At 42.5% G+C, this 13,374-nt stretch overlaps 1 protein-coding gene across 1 annotated transcript in view; it reads left to right on the top strand.

The window, feature by feature from the left end:
* LOC146859134 (uncharacterized) overlaps positions 1 to 13,374 on the top strand; it is a 2,052,335-nt gene that overhangs the window by 153,139 nt on the left and 1,885,822 nt on the right. Inside the window, exons 15-17 of the mRNA XM_085649806.1 lie at positions 7,262 to 7,340; positions 10,481 to 10,603; positions 12,475 to 12,639. Coding sequence (XP_085505932.1) covers positions 7,262 to 7,340; positions 10,481 to 10,603; positions 12,475 to 12,639 — 367 coding nt within the window. The remainder of the gene's footprint in view (positions 1 to 7,261; positions 7,341 to 10,480; positions 10,604 to 12,474; positions 12,640 to 13,374) is intronic.

Raw genomic sequence — 13,374 nt, forward strand, 5'->3', positions numbered from 1 at the left:
AATTTCAGGCGCTTGCACTACCTCTACCTCCTGTTGCACCTGGTTTGCTGGGTTCAATGGACACTCGCGTTTCCAATGCCCGATCTTATGACAAAGATGACACGCGGTAGTCTTCTTCAGTGTGGCCACATCCACTCCTGTTTTGGGGACTACGGGTTTCCTATTCCCCTGACCCTGTGCATTCTGATTCCCTCCTTGATTGTTTCCCTGTCTTCTTCCTAGCGTCCCTCCACTGGGCTGAATCTGGGGTCCGTTATCAGTGGTTTGCATTTGAACAAGCATCAGCTTGTCCTTCAGCTTCCTGTGTTTCAAGTCTACTTTGTCACTGCAGTCTGGCATACTGCAGTATTTCATCTACCTGTTTGTTCAGCCAGCAAATCAGATGTTGCTGAATCATGAGACTATTCTCGGGTCTCAATCCCAAAACAAACTTCGAGACAAACTGTCCCATGTCCTTGGGGTCTAAGGTGTCCAATCCACTGTACTGTTTGAGGGCTTGTAAGAGCCTCTCATAATATTCATGCACCGTCTCCTTCGGTTCCTGAACAGTCCGATCTATCTTAACCCAATCAATATCTTGAGGCGAGAGCTTTGATTTCAGCCACGTGATTACCTGTTCAAATTTTTTTCATAACTATCGGGGAAGGACCATTGGTAACAGGATCCCTATCTGGTTCAGAAGTTGGCTAATCAACTGCAACTTTACAAGCTGCCCACAAATCGCTTGGTACCACAATGTCAAACAATGTATTCAGATCGATCCACAGCACCTTCGAGATTTTGACAAACCGATCAACCTGCTTGTACCCTTCAACAGGTTTCTCCCTCAGCCGAGGGAAATCATTAGTGAATGCTGCCAAGTCACCTCTACTCCAAGGCACATGCACATACCCTCCATTCTGCACCTCTTGTAAAAGGTAATTCTCCACTCCTACCATTCCTCCTCCCGGAGGAGGCGTCTCCCCTATATTTCTCTTAGTGCTTTTCTTTTTGGACCACCTTTCCTCCCACTTATCAAGCATGCTCCATGCACGTATCCCTATAATCAATTCTCAAATATGAGCCTTCAACCCTATGACTCCAGTTCCTGATCACTGTACTGCAATCTGTGATTTCCCTGTAATATCTTTGTTTTGGACAGGTCCACTTCTTACCTTTTTGCTAGTTCGGTCAATTTCTCACGTGCAGACCTTGCTTTGCAAGTTTCATCTTTTGCTACAAACAGTAACTCGTCTGGCTCATAAAGTTCCATTCTTTCCAAAGGCAGATTCCCACTAACTATCTCATCTACCTCTGCCTTCAATCTCACTACTTCCAACATATGTGCTCTTATAGCAACTTTCAGTGTCCCTCGACTCGATGTGCAACTCGACTCTTCGTATCCACTGCTCTGATCTCCACACCGGTTCGCTTCTGCTATGTTCCTAAGAACTGGTCTACCTCTTGAGTTTCTCCTGATCCCAGTCTCCTTGCATTCTGTCACACTGGTTTCTTACTGGTGGCTCCCACATTCTTAGATCTGATCTGGACTCAGCCAGGGGCCTTGGTCTTTCTGATCTCACATCCACTTGTTCTCTAGAGGAGTCTGCAGTGGCTGGCAATGGCATACTTGATTCTATAGGTCTCGGAAGGTGAGCTATTCCATTCACCGTACCATTCCCTCCAGGGGTAATCCCTTCTCCTACTGCTGACTGCACCGGGCTCCCTTCCCTCCCTCACCTGATCTGGGTCATACACGGACACTATGGGTCCAATGGTGACCGGCACTGTAAGAGCATCCGGTAACCTTGCAGTTCCGTCAGCCTCAGTACTTGCTGATATCTGTATCCTCATTCCTCCTGTTCCTGCTGAAATTTTCACACCTACTCTCGCATTTGGTTGAGTCTGTGAGTTCACAATCCCTTCTATCGGTACTGACTTTCCCTCTTCTGAGTCTGGATTATATTGGGTGGTCTTTCTGACAGTAGCCTCTCTAGTAAGCCATTATCTGTGTCGCTATCGTCCTCTTCCGTATTCTTCTTCTGCGTGTCACCCACCTTTACCATCAGCGGGAATAATCTATCCCCCTCAATTGTCTCCACCCTCCATCTTTTCTCCAATGCATCCCATCGCGCATCCTGTAATGCCCTGATTGATTTTTTGACTCTTACTTGAGTTCTGTCTTTTTTCCAGTCATACGCTGCTCTTATCTATCCGTGCAATGCCTCAGACTGTGTTGGTCTGGTTAGAGGTCGCAACGAAGACATCACCGATTTCAACTGATACAACGCTTCCAATCTAAAAGTACCATATCTCAGAAAAGCCAATTCTCCCTCTTTTCCAGTCATTTTATGCCAATTCTCAAGCCAAATTATAGTATGCAATCCCACATTTGTTGCCATGTAATGAGCCGGGGTATCTTCGGGCGGAGCCTCTTCCCCTCCCCGAGTAACCACCGCTCTATCTCCTCTACACATGTCTCGTAAAACTTTAAAACATTTCATGGTGAGATCAACTTAAACAACTTCTTTTACACACAGCGTTTCGTTCTACTTCCTGATATCAATCCACCAATACCAGCGCGGCCTTACACCAACCGACCTATCGCAGCGCGGCACCTTCTGACCTCACTCTTCCTCCGCATGCAGCAGTTCCCCTCCTTTACAATTTGTTCTCGCACTTTCACGCATCTCTTTCACACTCTCAAATAACCGTCTGTCCACCAAACAATCGGACAATCACTTCTCTGACTGTCTGTCCACCAAATGACCGGACAGTCCCGTGAAATTGTCGACCTCCACTCTGGTCTGTCCATGAAACGACCGGACACTGCCTCGGACTTAATTGATAGGATTCAAACACTCAATATTCCACATATAGCAGCCCACGACCTGCGTCGGTTACTCACGCACTCACGCACGCATTTCCCTATCACGAGTTGGTCAGTCTATGACGTCTCAAGACTCCCACAATCTCTGGTCAGACAATTTCAACTCTGGGTGTCTTCTACACCACTATCCCAGGATATCAAAGTCAAACCTCACGGACCGCGTGCGCTCACAGTCCGAAACCACAATCACTCGACTCTCACACCAACTCCGCAAGACATCACATAATCAACACAACACCGCAATTTAACAGATACACAACCCTGTTCATACTCACTCTCCCACGAACTGCTGCTTCTGCCGCACTGTTACTCTCCATCGGCTTCCATCAATGCTGTTCCTCCGCTCACGATCCACTGGATCACCATCACTCGGGCTCTATGGGGACTCGATAGTAACTTACCCTAAACTAGATCTCCCATTATTACAGAGATAACCATCCTACTCTGCTACCAACTGATAACGCTGGATTCTTTTCTTATCTTTCCGTCTCTTACCACTCTTAAGAATCCTCGGCCGGCTGGATCTTTTTACCTGCTGTGAAGTGTAAAGGGGAGAGAACCAACCCATTAAAATAAGATCAACAACCAAACAACTCCAACTCTAAAGAATCACTTACTCCGAGTTAAGTTTAGGGGATTTATTACAAAGCCAAAAATAACTAAACATACAAGCTCCTCATGACGAGGTTAAGAAAATACATGGGAACTAATACAAAATGTAATCTACGCAGCAATCTAACTCAATGAAACATAAAGAGGATAAGGAACTCTAAAAACATCAAACAAAAGATAACTGCTCCAATATCTAAATTAGTCTTCATGGATACCTACAAGAAATTGATTAGTCTGTCCCTACTCTACCACTAAAGTGACATCCCTGCTTGGCATTTCCCAAGGCAGGATCGAAGAAAAGGTGTCAGCTTGTGAAGACTTCCTAAGAAGTACACTCACTTTGCATGGGTCAATAACTAAAGCTACAGCATCATTCTAAGTCTTCTCCCTCTGTATCGATCCCTTACTCCTGCCCTCTAACACCTCACTGTCTCATCTATTCACTCTTCCCTCAGGGCACTGTCCCTAATACAAAATGCACAACGTGGACGACACGCCTTCGTTCCACCTATTCTGGCTGGACACCTACTGGAGGTGATTTTTCATCGAAACCTGTATGTCGTCCAATAACAATTGAAACGTCCTTAAGTCCCAGGCTCCCTCAGCACCAAAAGTATCAGCTTCTCATTATCTGCATTACTGAGACTCTTGTAGCAAACACTCCTTCATACCTAACTCCTAAAACAAAACGTTAGTCTTAGCTAACAAGGACGATGTTCTTGCACCTGCAACAGAAGCTTGAGAAACTAAAATCCTTGCACGCACATCATTCTTGCTGACTTTCTAAATGAGAGCCTTCCCAAGGAAAATACATTTCGGACCTACTATATTCTGCTAACATAAGAAACGAATAGGCCTTTCATTACAATACATAAACCTTCGATCAGGCCTTCACACATTATAAATAACACATTAATAACATTGCATCTACAAGCATTATTTTCATTACATTCAATATATGTATAATCATTTCTACACGTGCAGAATTTAATAGGGTACACGTTTAAATCTAATGCATTACATTTCACACAAATTAATTTACTAGGTACTTTACGCTAGGCAGTTACATTTTAAAAATCATGAACTCTTTCGACTAACACGAATTGCGTTTCTAACATTACACTCACATTATTCCTTATTACCTTTACTCTTCTAATGATCATCTGTTAATAAAACATAAGATGCATATGTAGGTGCAGACTATACGTGATTATGATGCACCCCTACAATTTTCAAAACCACATGGCGCTCTATCAGTACCATCATTAGCCTTGTTTCAGCAGTAGTAGTGCAACTCACCAGGGATCGGCAATGCAGGATGTGCACACACATCAAACTAAATTTGCAAACATCACGGTCTCTCTGCTTCATGCACAAGCACTTGTAACATGTGCTGACTGCTTTGGGGCCACTGGAATTATGCAGCAATGGAGGACAACATTTTGTTGCAGTGTTGATTAAATTATGCAGCAAAAAAAGGCTGCAACGTAATGCAGTACGTTTTCTGACACTTTATAATTTTGACATTTTTACACATACTAACCGTCTCTGCAAAGATTTTGCCTCATTTGTACCAGTGTAACATAAAAATACAGCAGTGAGGAAGGTGACCAGTCAACCTTTGCAAATGGCCCTCCACTTCGCAGCAACACTCCTTTTGTAGTAACTTTTGATCTGTTTGAGCAACAAACAATTTTTACTTTAAAATCGTCAGATTATGCAGCAGATGATATATTATGTGGCAAATATGGCAAAGCCATAATTATGTGTAAAACATTTGCACACTAGGATATTTTCTCATTCATGTTTGAACTGCTCATGTGGAAAAAGGAAGGAGAAGTACTGATGACAGAAACTGCATGGCTTGGAGTCAAATGGCTTGTGATTCCTCTTTTGAGAGTATCTTGGACATTCTATGAATGGAAACGTATCCCATTTTGTGCTTGTATTTTAATGTCAGTAACTCATATTAAACCTTAAAAAAGCATGTGTATCCATTGGTTGAATTAGATAACGTAATAAGCTGTAACTGCTCAGTGAAATGCCAAACAAATACTAAACATTTGGATTATTTGCTCTTTCTGGCCACAACTCTGTCTCCTCCCACTGACCCAATCCTCAGATTATTCCCGCCCTCTGATTCTCCACTCACAGTTCTTCTACTTTTCCCCCACTTCGACCACAGAGCTGAAGTAGTGTCTCTCGTCCCAGGCTCCCTGGATGGACTCGGGTTGACATAAGGGGGCAAGTGTGTGGGCCCCCGCACGTGTGCGCGTGGCCAAACAAGGTCGCCACTCTTGCTTTCTCTTCAGAACACCTGAGCAAGACTACAAAACACCAGGATTCAACGTGAATACTCTTCAAAATAGGACTCTACACCCCTTTAGAATACCAAGGTACAACATAAACAGAGCTCAATACTCATTTGTCAAGTAAATAGGAGTATTTAATACAACAAGTTCCCATATACCAAATTGCAATAATGCACATGTAAAATAGATGCATATAGTAAATGTAGATACACCAGAATAAATGCATAGAAAGATGACTGCATGTATACAAGAATAAGGGAATTAAAACTTGGAATACATCAGAGGTTGTCTGTCTTGTATCTTGCTGCCAGTACGTCTCGGGAACCTGTTGACAGTCTCGGCAGAAGCTCTTCAACCGGGAAAGGTCTCTTGGCGGTGCATCCACCCCTATAGAGAGTCCCTGACAAAACGCCAAGAGGTCTCCGTCTTTACACTCTTACTAACACAGAGAGAGGCTTCTAGAAGCTCCCCCTCCCTTCATCTGCACTGTAGGTGCTGGCTGCACTCTCTGCATCAAGGTCACTCAACAGAGCTGCCCAGGCTCTGATGAGAGCTGAGGCAGATTTCTTCACTTTCCTATCCTTGAGCTATGCAGCCCACACTGTCTGTTCTGACAGCTTATCTCTCCCATTCGGTGAAGTGAAAAAACATAAACATCTCTGTGTGTGTGCAAGTAACCCAAGCCTGCCTGCCTTCGCAGCTAAAAGGCAGGGTCAGACAAAAACAAGATGAAACCATGCTCACAAAATGCAGTTAAAATAAAACTGAGTCAATGGTCAAAACATGATATCAATGTATATATATATAACTGCCTGTAGCATTACGGTCACCTCACGGTCGCATTCAGCAGGATTCTTGGGCCCGGCGCAGAGCTCGCATAAAGGGCAGACGCCATCTTAGGCTGCTTGGCCATGCCCACCTAGATTTAGGGTTTTCCATCACGACAGAACTTTAAAACAGTGGGTTTAGAAGACTGCACTCACTTTACTTTCATACTTTGTCACAACATCTCCTAGTTGACTCTATTCCAGTTTTAAAGGCTGCTAATCCTTCTTGAGCTTCATCAGACCCTTACCGCCCTCATACTTCTACCTCTCTTGCTGTCTGTCCAATGTTCTCTGTCTGACATCTCTATTTAGATATTCCTTCTGAAGGTTCTCTACCCTTTCTTAAAAGAAGTCAGTCCTTCTGTTCCCTCCAAATATCGCCACCAAGAAGGAATATGTAAAGAATGAAATGCACTGATCAAGCAGAATAGCCGATCTACAAGTTATTCCACGATTTTGAGCCATTGGAGATTTTTAACAGCTTAATACTTGTTAGCTCCTATTGATAAACTATCTAACACATTATCACCTACCCACCATGAATGGCACTCCTGTATACCACATTGGGTCAGTATCACAAATGCTAATGGAACTCTTTTTTTGCCCAATATGACATAAGTAAATCCAACTCTTTTTTTTAGGTATGAGGATGGCCTTGTTACTTCATGGCTTCAAGCTGCAAAGGAAGAATTGAGTGACTCCCTAAAGCTACCTCTGCTGGTGAGTGAGGAGTAAAACCCCTTTGTATATGTATTTAGATATTTGGAGTATCTATATAGTGCCATCTCACCACTGGGGGAAGAAATTGCAACCACTGGAGAAGTTGTGCACATTTAGGACATTGCTAATGTGATGTACGAGTTTCAGAGGTGAGTTCCAATTACAGCGCGGGTGCAGCGATTCAAGGTGACCTATTCCAGGATGGTTGTCCTATACAACCACTCTGATGTATTTGAATTTGATCAACTTTAGAATGGATTTGGTAGCGCATTTCTGGACATTTCACAGCTGGTAGATCTTGCAGCTGGAAAGATATTCAATAAATGTTCAAACGCGGCGCAGTGAGAAAACACTTTATTCATTTAATGTTTCAATTATGGAATTTTCTTTTAACTATGCTGTACTACTATACTGTGCAATTGTTTTTTTTGTCTTTTATGGCCTGTCTGGCCGAATAAAGAATTATTGATTGATTGATTGATTGAGAAAACAGTGTTTACATTTCTTGCCCTATTTTTTTAACTACATCTCCTATTCTGTTCTATCCTATTGTATTTGTTTTGCCCCCTCCCCTGCCTCCTTCAGCAACAAATGAAGTTATACCAGCCAGTATCTAGTTATGCTCTGCATTAATCATCTCACTGATCTACACTAACTTTTCATTGGCAAAATCTTAATTTTTCAGCTGTTTTCATGGCTAGGAAGGCACTCTGGTGTAAGGAGAACTGCAAAGAAGCTTGTTAATACAGCAGCAACATTAGTATTTATTAGGACCAACTTTAGTGACACTCAACATCAAGTTATAAAATATCCAATGCTGTTCAGTGTCAAGTGTTCAGCCGGATTAGCAGCACTCCGTTACTGTGAGGAATCCATTTTTATGAAGTGTGTTGGACCATTGTTTTTCTACCTGGACACCTGTTTTTCAGCTTCTATTAATATCACTAATACCGCTATTCATTAATGCCAACCATATGTGCTGGAAGGCATTTTATTAGCTTCTGGTGCCTTACAGCAGTTGTTTTCTATCTGGCCTCCAGTATTTTGGGCCTCTGCAGTGACTCTTGCCTATTGATCAGTACCAGCCACCTCTCAAGTGTCAAATTTTCAAACCTGCCCATCCGATTTATGTACAAAAAGTTATTTTTTGATTTTATAAATTTAGGAATCAAATTCTGTTTGGGTGGTTCTATTGCAATTGATGATGAACTTTGTGATTGTTAAGGATTGTAGTAGGTAGATTCAGACGAGCTTTGTTTTTGTACAGTTTTTACATGATATTTTTACAAGATTTGGTAGTACAATGTATGTTTACTTTTTTATTTTTTTTGTTAAAACGTTTATGCATTGAAAAATGTGAATAAAGTCTGATGATGTACAAAAAGTATAATTGGAGGAACCTACAATAGGTGTAGATGGTTAATTAAATGCCACCTGTAGATTCTCCTCTACCATTTGTTCCACTGTCCGATACTCGGCTGAAAATTAGGCCCTAAATGCTTCAAAACCTAAATGTTTGAGTGTCAGTGACCTCCACGAACAAGAAATAGATGTCAATACTTTGGTGAATGGCCAGCGGGAAGTTTCCTGATTTGTTTTTTTATAGTTTGAGAACAAAACTGAAGCCAGATCAGCAAATTGGATTAGTAGTAGTTCTACTCTGGGTCTAGAGGTCAGGCAGAGGGAATTATTAAAACACTGAGGGCACAAATATTGGGCACCTATGTTAAAAGACAAACTAAGATGCTCCACATTTACAGGCCAATGCTGGCACAATGTTATATAGTCTTGTCAGTATTTTGGATTTTTCTGGACGTAATGTCCAAAAAAGGAGCCGATTAGGTACAGTTTAGCCCAGCGCAGCACAATTTAAGCACAGTTTGCAAACGTCATTGTTGCTGGCTGACAGGCAGGGCCGTTTCTAGGTGTTTTGCCGCCCTAGGCGAGAATTGAAAAATGACGCCCCCTCCCTTTACTACCATCACTCTCTCCCACTTTCATCCAGGCTAGAAGAATTAATGCATCAGATATTCCCAAACTCATGTTTTTTTGCTGCCCTCCCCCTTTTGCCGCCCTAGGCGGCCGCCTAGTCTTGCCTAATGGTAGAAACGGCCCTGCTGACAGGCTATGGTCCTTGTCTCGCTGCAGAGCCTCCTACTCCTGAAAAATCAGTTTTCTTGTAACCAAGAAATAGGTTCCGTCAGCGGGAAGGCGCATCAGAACTGATCTGCCTGTAGGGAGTGAAGAAGCACAGCTGTGGCACCCAAATCTATTGGTAGTCACTTACAATATGGGTGCCTTTGCCAAGCTCACCTAGAGGCAGGATTTCAGACCTACCCAAGCTCTGAGTTGTGGCATTGTCCCTGACAGACTCCGCAAGTCCACATCTTGAAGTCTTTGTAGTTTGTCTTGTTTGTTCGTATTCCTTTTGAGGCTCAACAATAAGAGGAACCAGAATTCTCTGAGAATTGTCTTGTCCGCCCAACTCGCCTTGAGACTCAGCTCTGGCGTAGCTGCGCGTGAAAGGGAACCTCCAGAGGGACCGTGTTCGTCTCTTCAGCTTGCTTCCCTGAACTGAAGAGCCTCATAACTCAAGAATTGAAGGCCTGAGGCAGGGAGTGAGAGGACTTTGGGTGCCCTATGATGGATATCACTGGGACTTGTGGAGGAAAGATGGTATTTGTTGAGGGATTGAAACAGAAAAGGCCAGGTAATGAGGTGGCCTCCAGTGAAAGGGTTACGTTTCTTGAAATTGTGTTCCATATCTTTAAATGCACTGATGAAGTTATCTGTTTTGCTCTCCATTCTTTACTACTGTTTTTTTTTTAATGCTATTTTTGTTTATTACCGATGCAGTATATTTTTTAGTGGAAGAAATAGAATCCAATACGTATAAAAATGTTTTCCCCCTTTGTGCACTTTTTACCCCTTGCGTGATTACAGTAAAGTAATGCTACATTCTGGTTGTATGTTTCCAGAAGACCACATAGGAAAAGCAGAGGCTTGTGGATTCACACATACGTCACTAAAAAATACTTTTTGGACTGATTATGTGTTATGTACTATGTCATCGCATGCTGTGCTCTGAGCTGTTGCATCGTTTCCCGTTTTATCCTCTTTTCTCATTTGTCTTCTCGCAGGCTGCCGATGATACCAAGGAAGGGCTGGACTATTACCATAAAATACATCTCAACCTCCACGCGGACCTGCTCCTCCTCCTGCGGGAAGCAAAGTACCTTATAAAGCCTCCTTTTCATGTCCAGGTCAGAGGTCGCACTCGGCATGTTATCCGTGGACTAGGCAATAATTCAGTGTATGCCTTAAAGAGGCAGATTTAAAAAAAAAATATTTTCTGATGATATATACTTCTGTAGCACAAACATTAAACTCGTCAAGTACTCCTCATAACGAGCTATTTCTTCTGTTGTATGGAGAGCAGTATAACTAATTCTTGATGTAACTGTGGTCGCCTTTTGTGGGATCAGCATGAATATGGACCTTAGAGAAATTCAGTGCAATAAAAGAACAGTAAGCATTAAAAAAGATATAGTCAGGAAAAAGCCAATATGAGAAGCATGTCTTGCAGAAACCACATTAAAAACTTAGAGGTTTGTGTAATCCCGCGAGACTCACTGGGGCTGTATAGGAGAATACTGTTAGCAGAAATATTTTAGGACTTACACATTGGCCCTAATTCAGATTGGATCGGAGTTTTCCTACCCTGTCCAAATCCTTATTTGTGCAGCAGTCGAAATGTGTGGAATTTGACTCATTGGCTCGTTCGATAAAATCCGCACCCTCCGTTAAGTATAAATAGCTCAAACCTGTTGGAATTTTAAAGGGTAAAAGTGGGCAATATTTACCAAGACTTGCAGATTTTGGTGTGATCAGCACCAAAATACGCAAGTTGTCACCCAAAAATTCAGAATAGGTGCAATTTATTACAGCTGATAAATTTCGAACCCCGGGGAGTCTGATTTTATTGGACGCAATATATTGCGCCTTCCCTCCTACCAGTCATAAGCAGGGCCACGAGTCCTAAATATTGTCTACAAAAATATTGTCCTGTTGCTGTAGATTTTCGCAGTTCTGACACCATAGTTCAGTAGGAAGCATCTCTTCAGTGTATATGTCTGATTGAGTTCATTGTCTTCTGGTCTAATGGTAACTCTATATCTACCGAGGGTTCTTGATGGTGCACTGAAGATCACTACAGACACTGAGCCGAAACATGTCCACATTGCACCAGTGCAGATCAGGGTGAACATGGAGGATTGTGACAGGATGCATCAGCAGCCCATGGACCAAAATGCTAGAGCACTTATTTTTCAGCACTATGGAGCTTTGTAAACAATTTATGTCAGTATTTCTGTCACATTACTACAGACGTAGGAACCAGTGATTCAAATTCTAGGAAACACTAATATTGTAATTAACTATTGCTAAAGGGATTCTTATCCCCTTAAGGCTACAGTTAAATATGGCTCTGAGATTGTGTAACGAATGCTGTCAATCAGAAACCCCATGGTAATCAGCACTGAAGGCTGTCAATCATAAGTAGTGTAGAAGACGTCCGATGAGGACTCGCCTGTGTAACCGGACACTGTCTGCAGTAATTGGCCAAGATCAGAGACCATTTTCATTATATTTGTGCACATTTGCCATTTGTCTTTATACATTAACATTGTTTAACCTGAACCTGTATTTTGTGGTTGATGCATAGGACTGCAAGGCAAGGACATATGGTCGCCCATCACTTAACCTCCAGCTGACATACTGGTGCTGCTCCTAGCCTGCATCCTGCTCTCTTCTCTCCCCTACACCTCCCTACCTGTTGACCTGCACTTCAGTGTGGATCTGTTCCCAATGCCGCCCTTATCCTGAACCTATCTCTCTGCTACTCATCCTGCTATAAAAATAAACCCCTCTGCAATGGCAAAGTTCCTTCTGGCTATTTTCCTGCCTTTTAAATGAATGTCCAGCTGTTAAAGTCAACAGATAATGGCCCTTGATTTGGGGATGTTTGATAAATGTATGTGGTTGGTTGGTTGTGACTGATTTGTTTTTGATTTAGAAAAGGTGACAAGTGCAACCTGTAAGCCTTTCTTCAGATGTGTTACGTTGTGTATTGTAGTTGAAGGAACCAGTGCAGTGTGTCGTCCGGACAGTGGACATGCACAAGCTCAAGGTGCTATCGAGTCATCTGGAAACGGTTGTGTCCAAGTACAACGAGGTTATGAGGATGATTGCTGACTACGAGATGCCATTATTTGACAAGAAATTGACTCACATCACTGAGGTGAGGATCTTTTAAAAGCCTAATAATTTGTCAAATCTGCCAGTGGCGCATGTGTGAAGGTGCATAATGTATGTTTTGTAAGTAGATCAGACTTATGTATGAGCGTATGTTGTTTTGTTCCGGCATGATACAAACACTGATCCAAGTGGCAAAGTCAATGACTGCACTGCAGATGTGTCTGTGTATGATAAGGCTTAGCATTGGATATGAGGCAGCACGCTCATTTTAAAATGTGGTTATAAGTGTTTACTTCAACAGAGAATAGGTTTTTACCTGGAAGAACGTGAAATCGAGAGACAGCCTTCATCCGAGCTAGGAGGGAAGTGAGGATCCTTTAGGAAGAGAAGATGACCAGTCCAATCTGCAGAAACCTGTATGGGACTGCTTCTGTTTCCATTCACTCAGACTATCAGTTTGGGCAAGACTGACTCTTTGGGACAGAGCCAACTCACGTTTACTTATGGTTGCTCCCTGTTTGTAAGCAATGTAAAGAACAAGAAAAATGATGGAATGGAATGTGGCTCATAAGCAATACTTTTACCTGTCACGCAGGAAAACGTTTATGTGGCCACGAAGGAGGAAAGCTTACAAAGGAAAAAGGTGAATTATTTATTTCGAGAGCCATGTACATTAAAATATTGAGTCTTCCAAACATGGAGAATCATATGGTTGTATATTGAAACAATCGATGACATGAGATGCATTGAGACCTATGGATGGAATATGCAGTGTCTG

This window comes from Triturus cristatus, chromosome 3_2 (assembly GCF_964204655.1).
Source record: "Triturus cristatus chromosome 3_2, aTriCri1.1, whole genome shotgun sequence".
In the NCBI taxonomy this organism is placed as follows: Eukaryota; Metazoa; Chordata; class Amphibia; order Caudata; family Salamandridae; genus Triturus; species Triturus cristatus.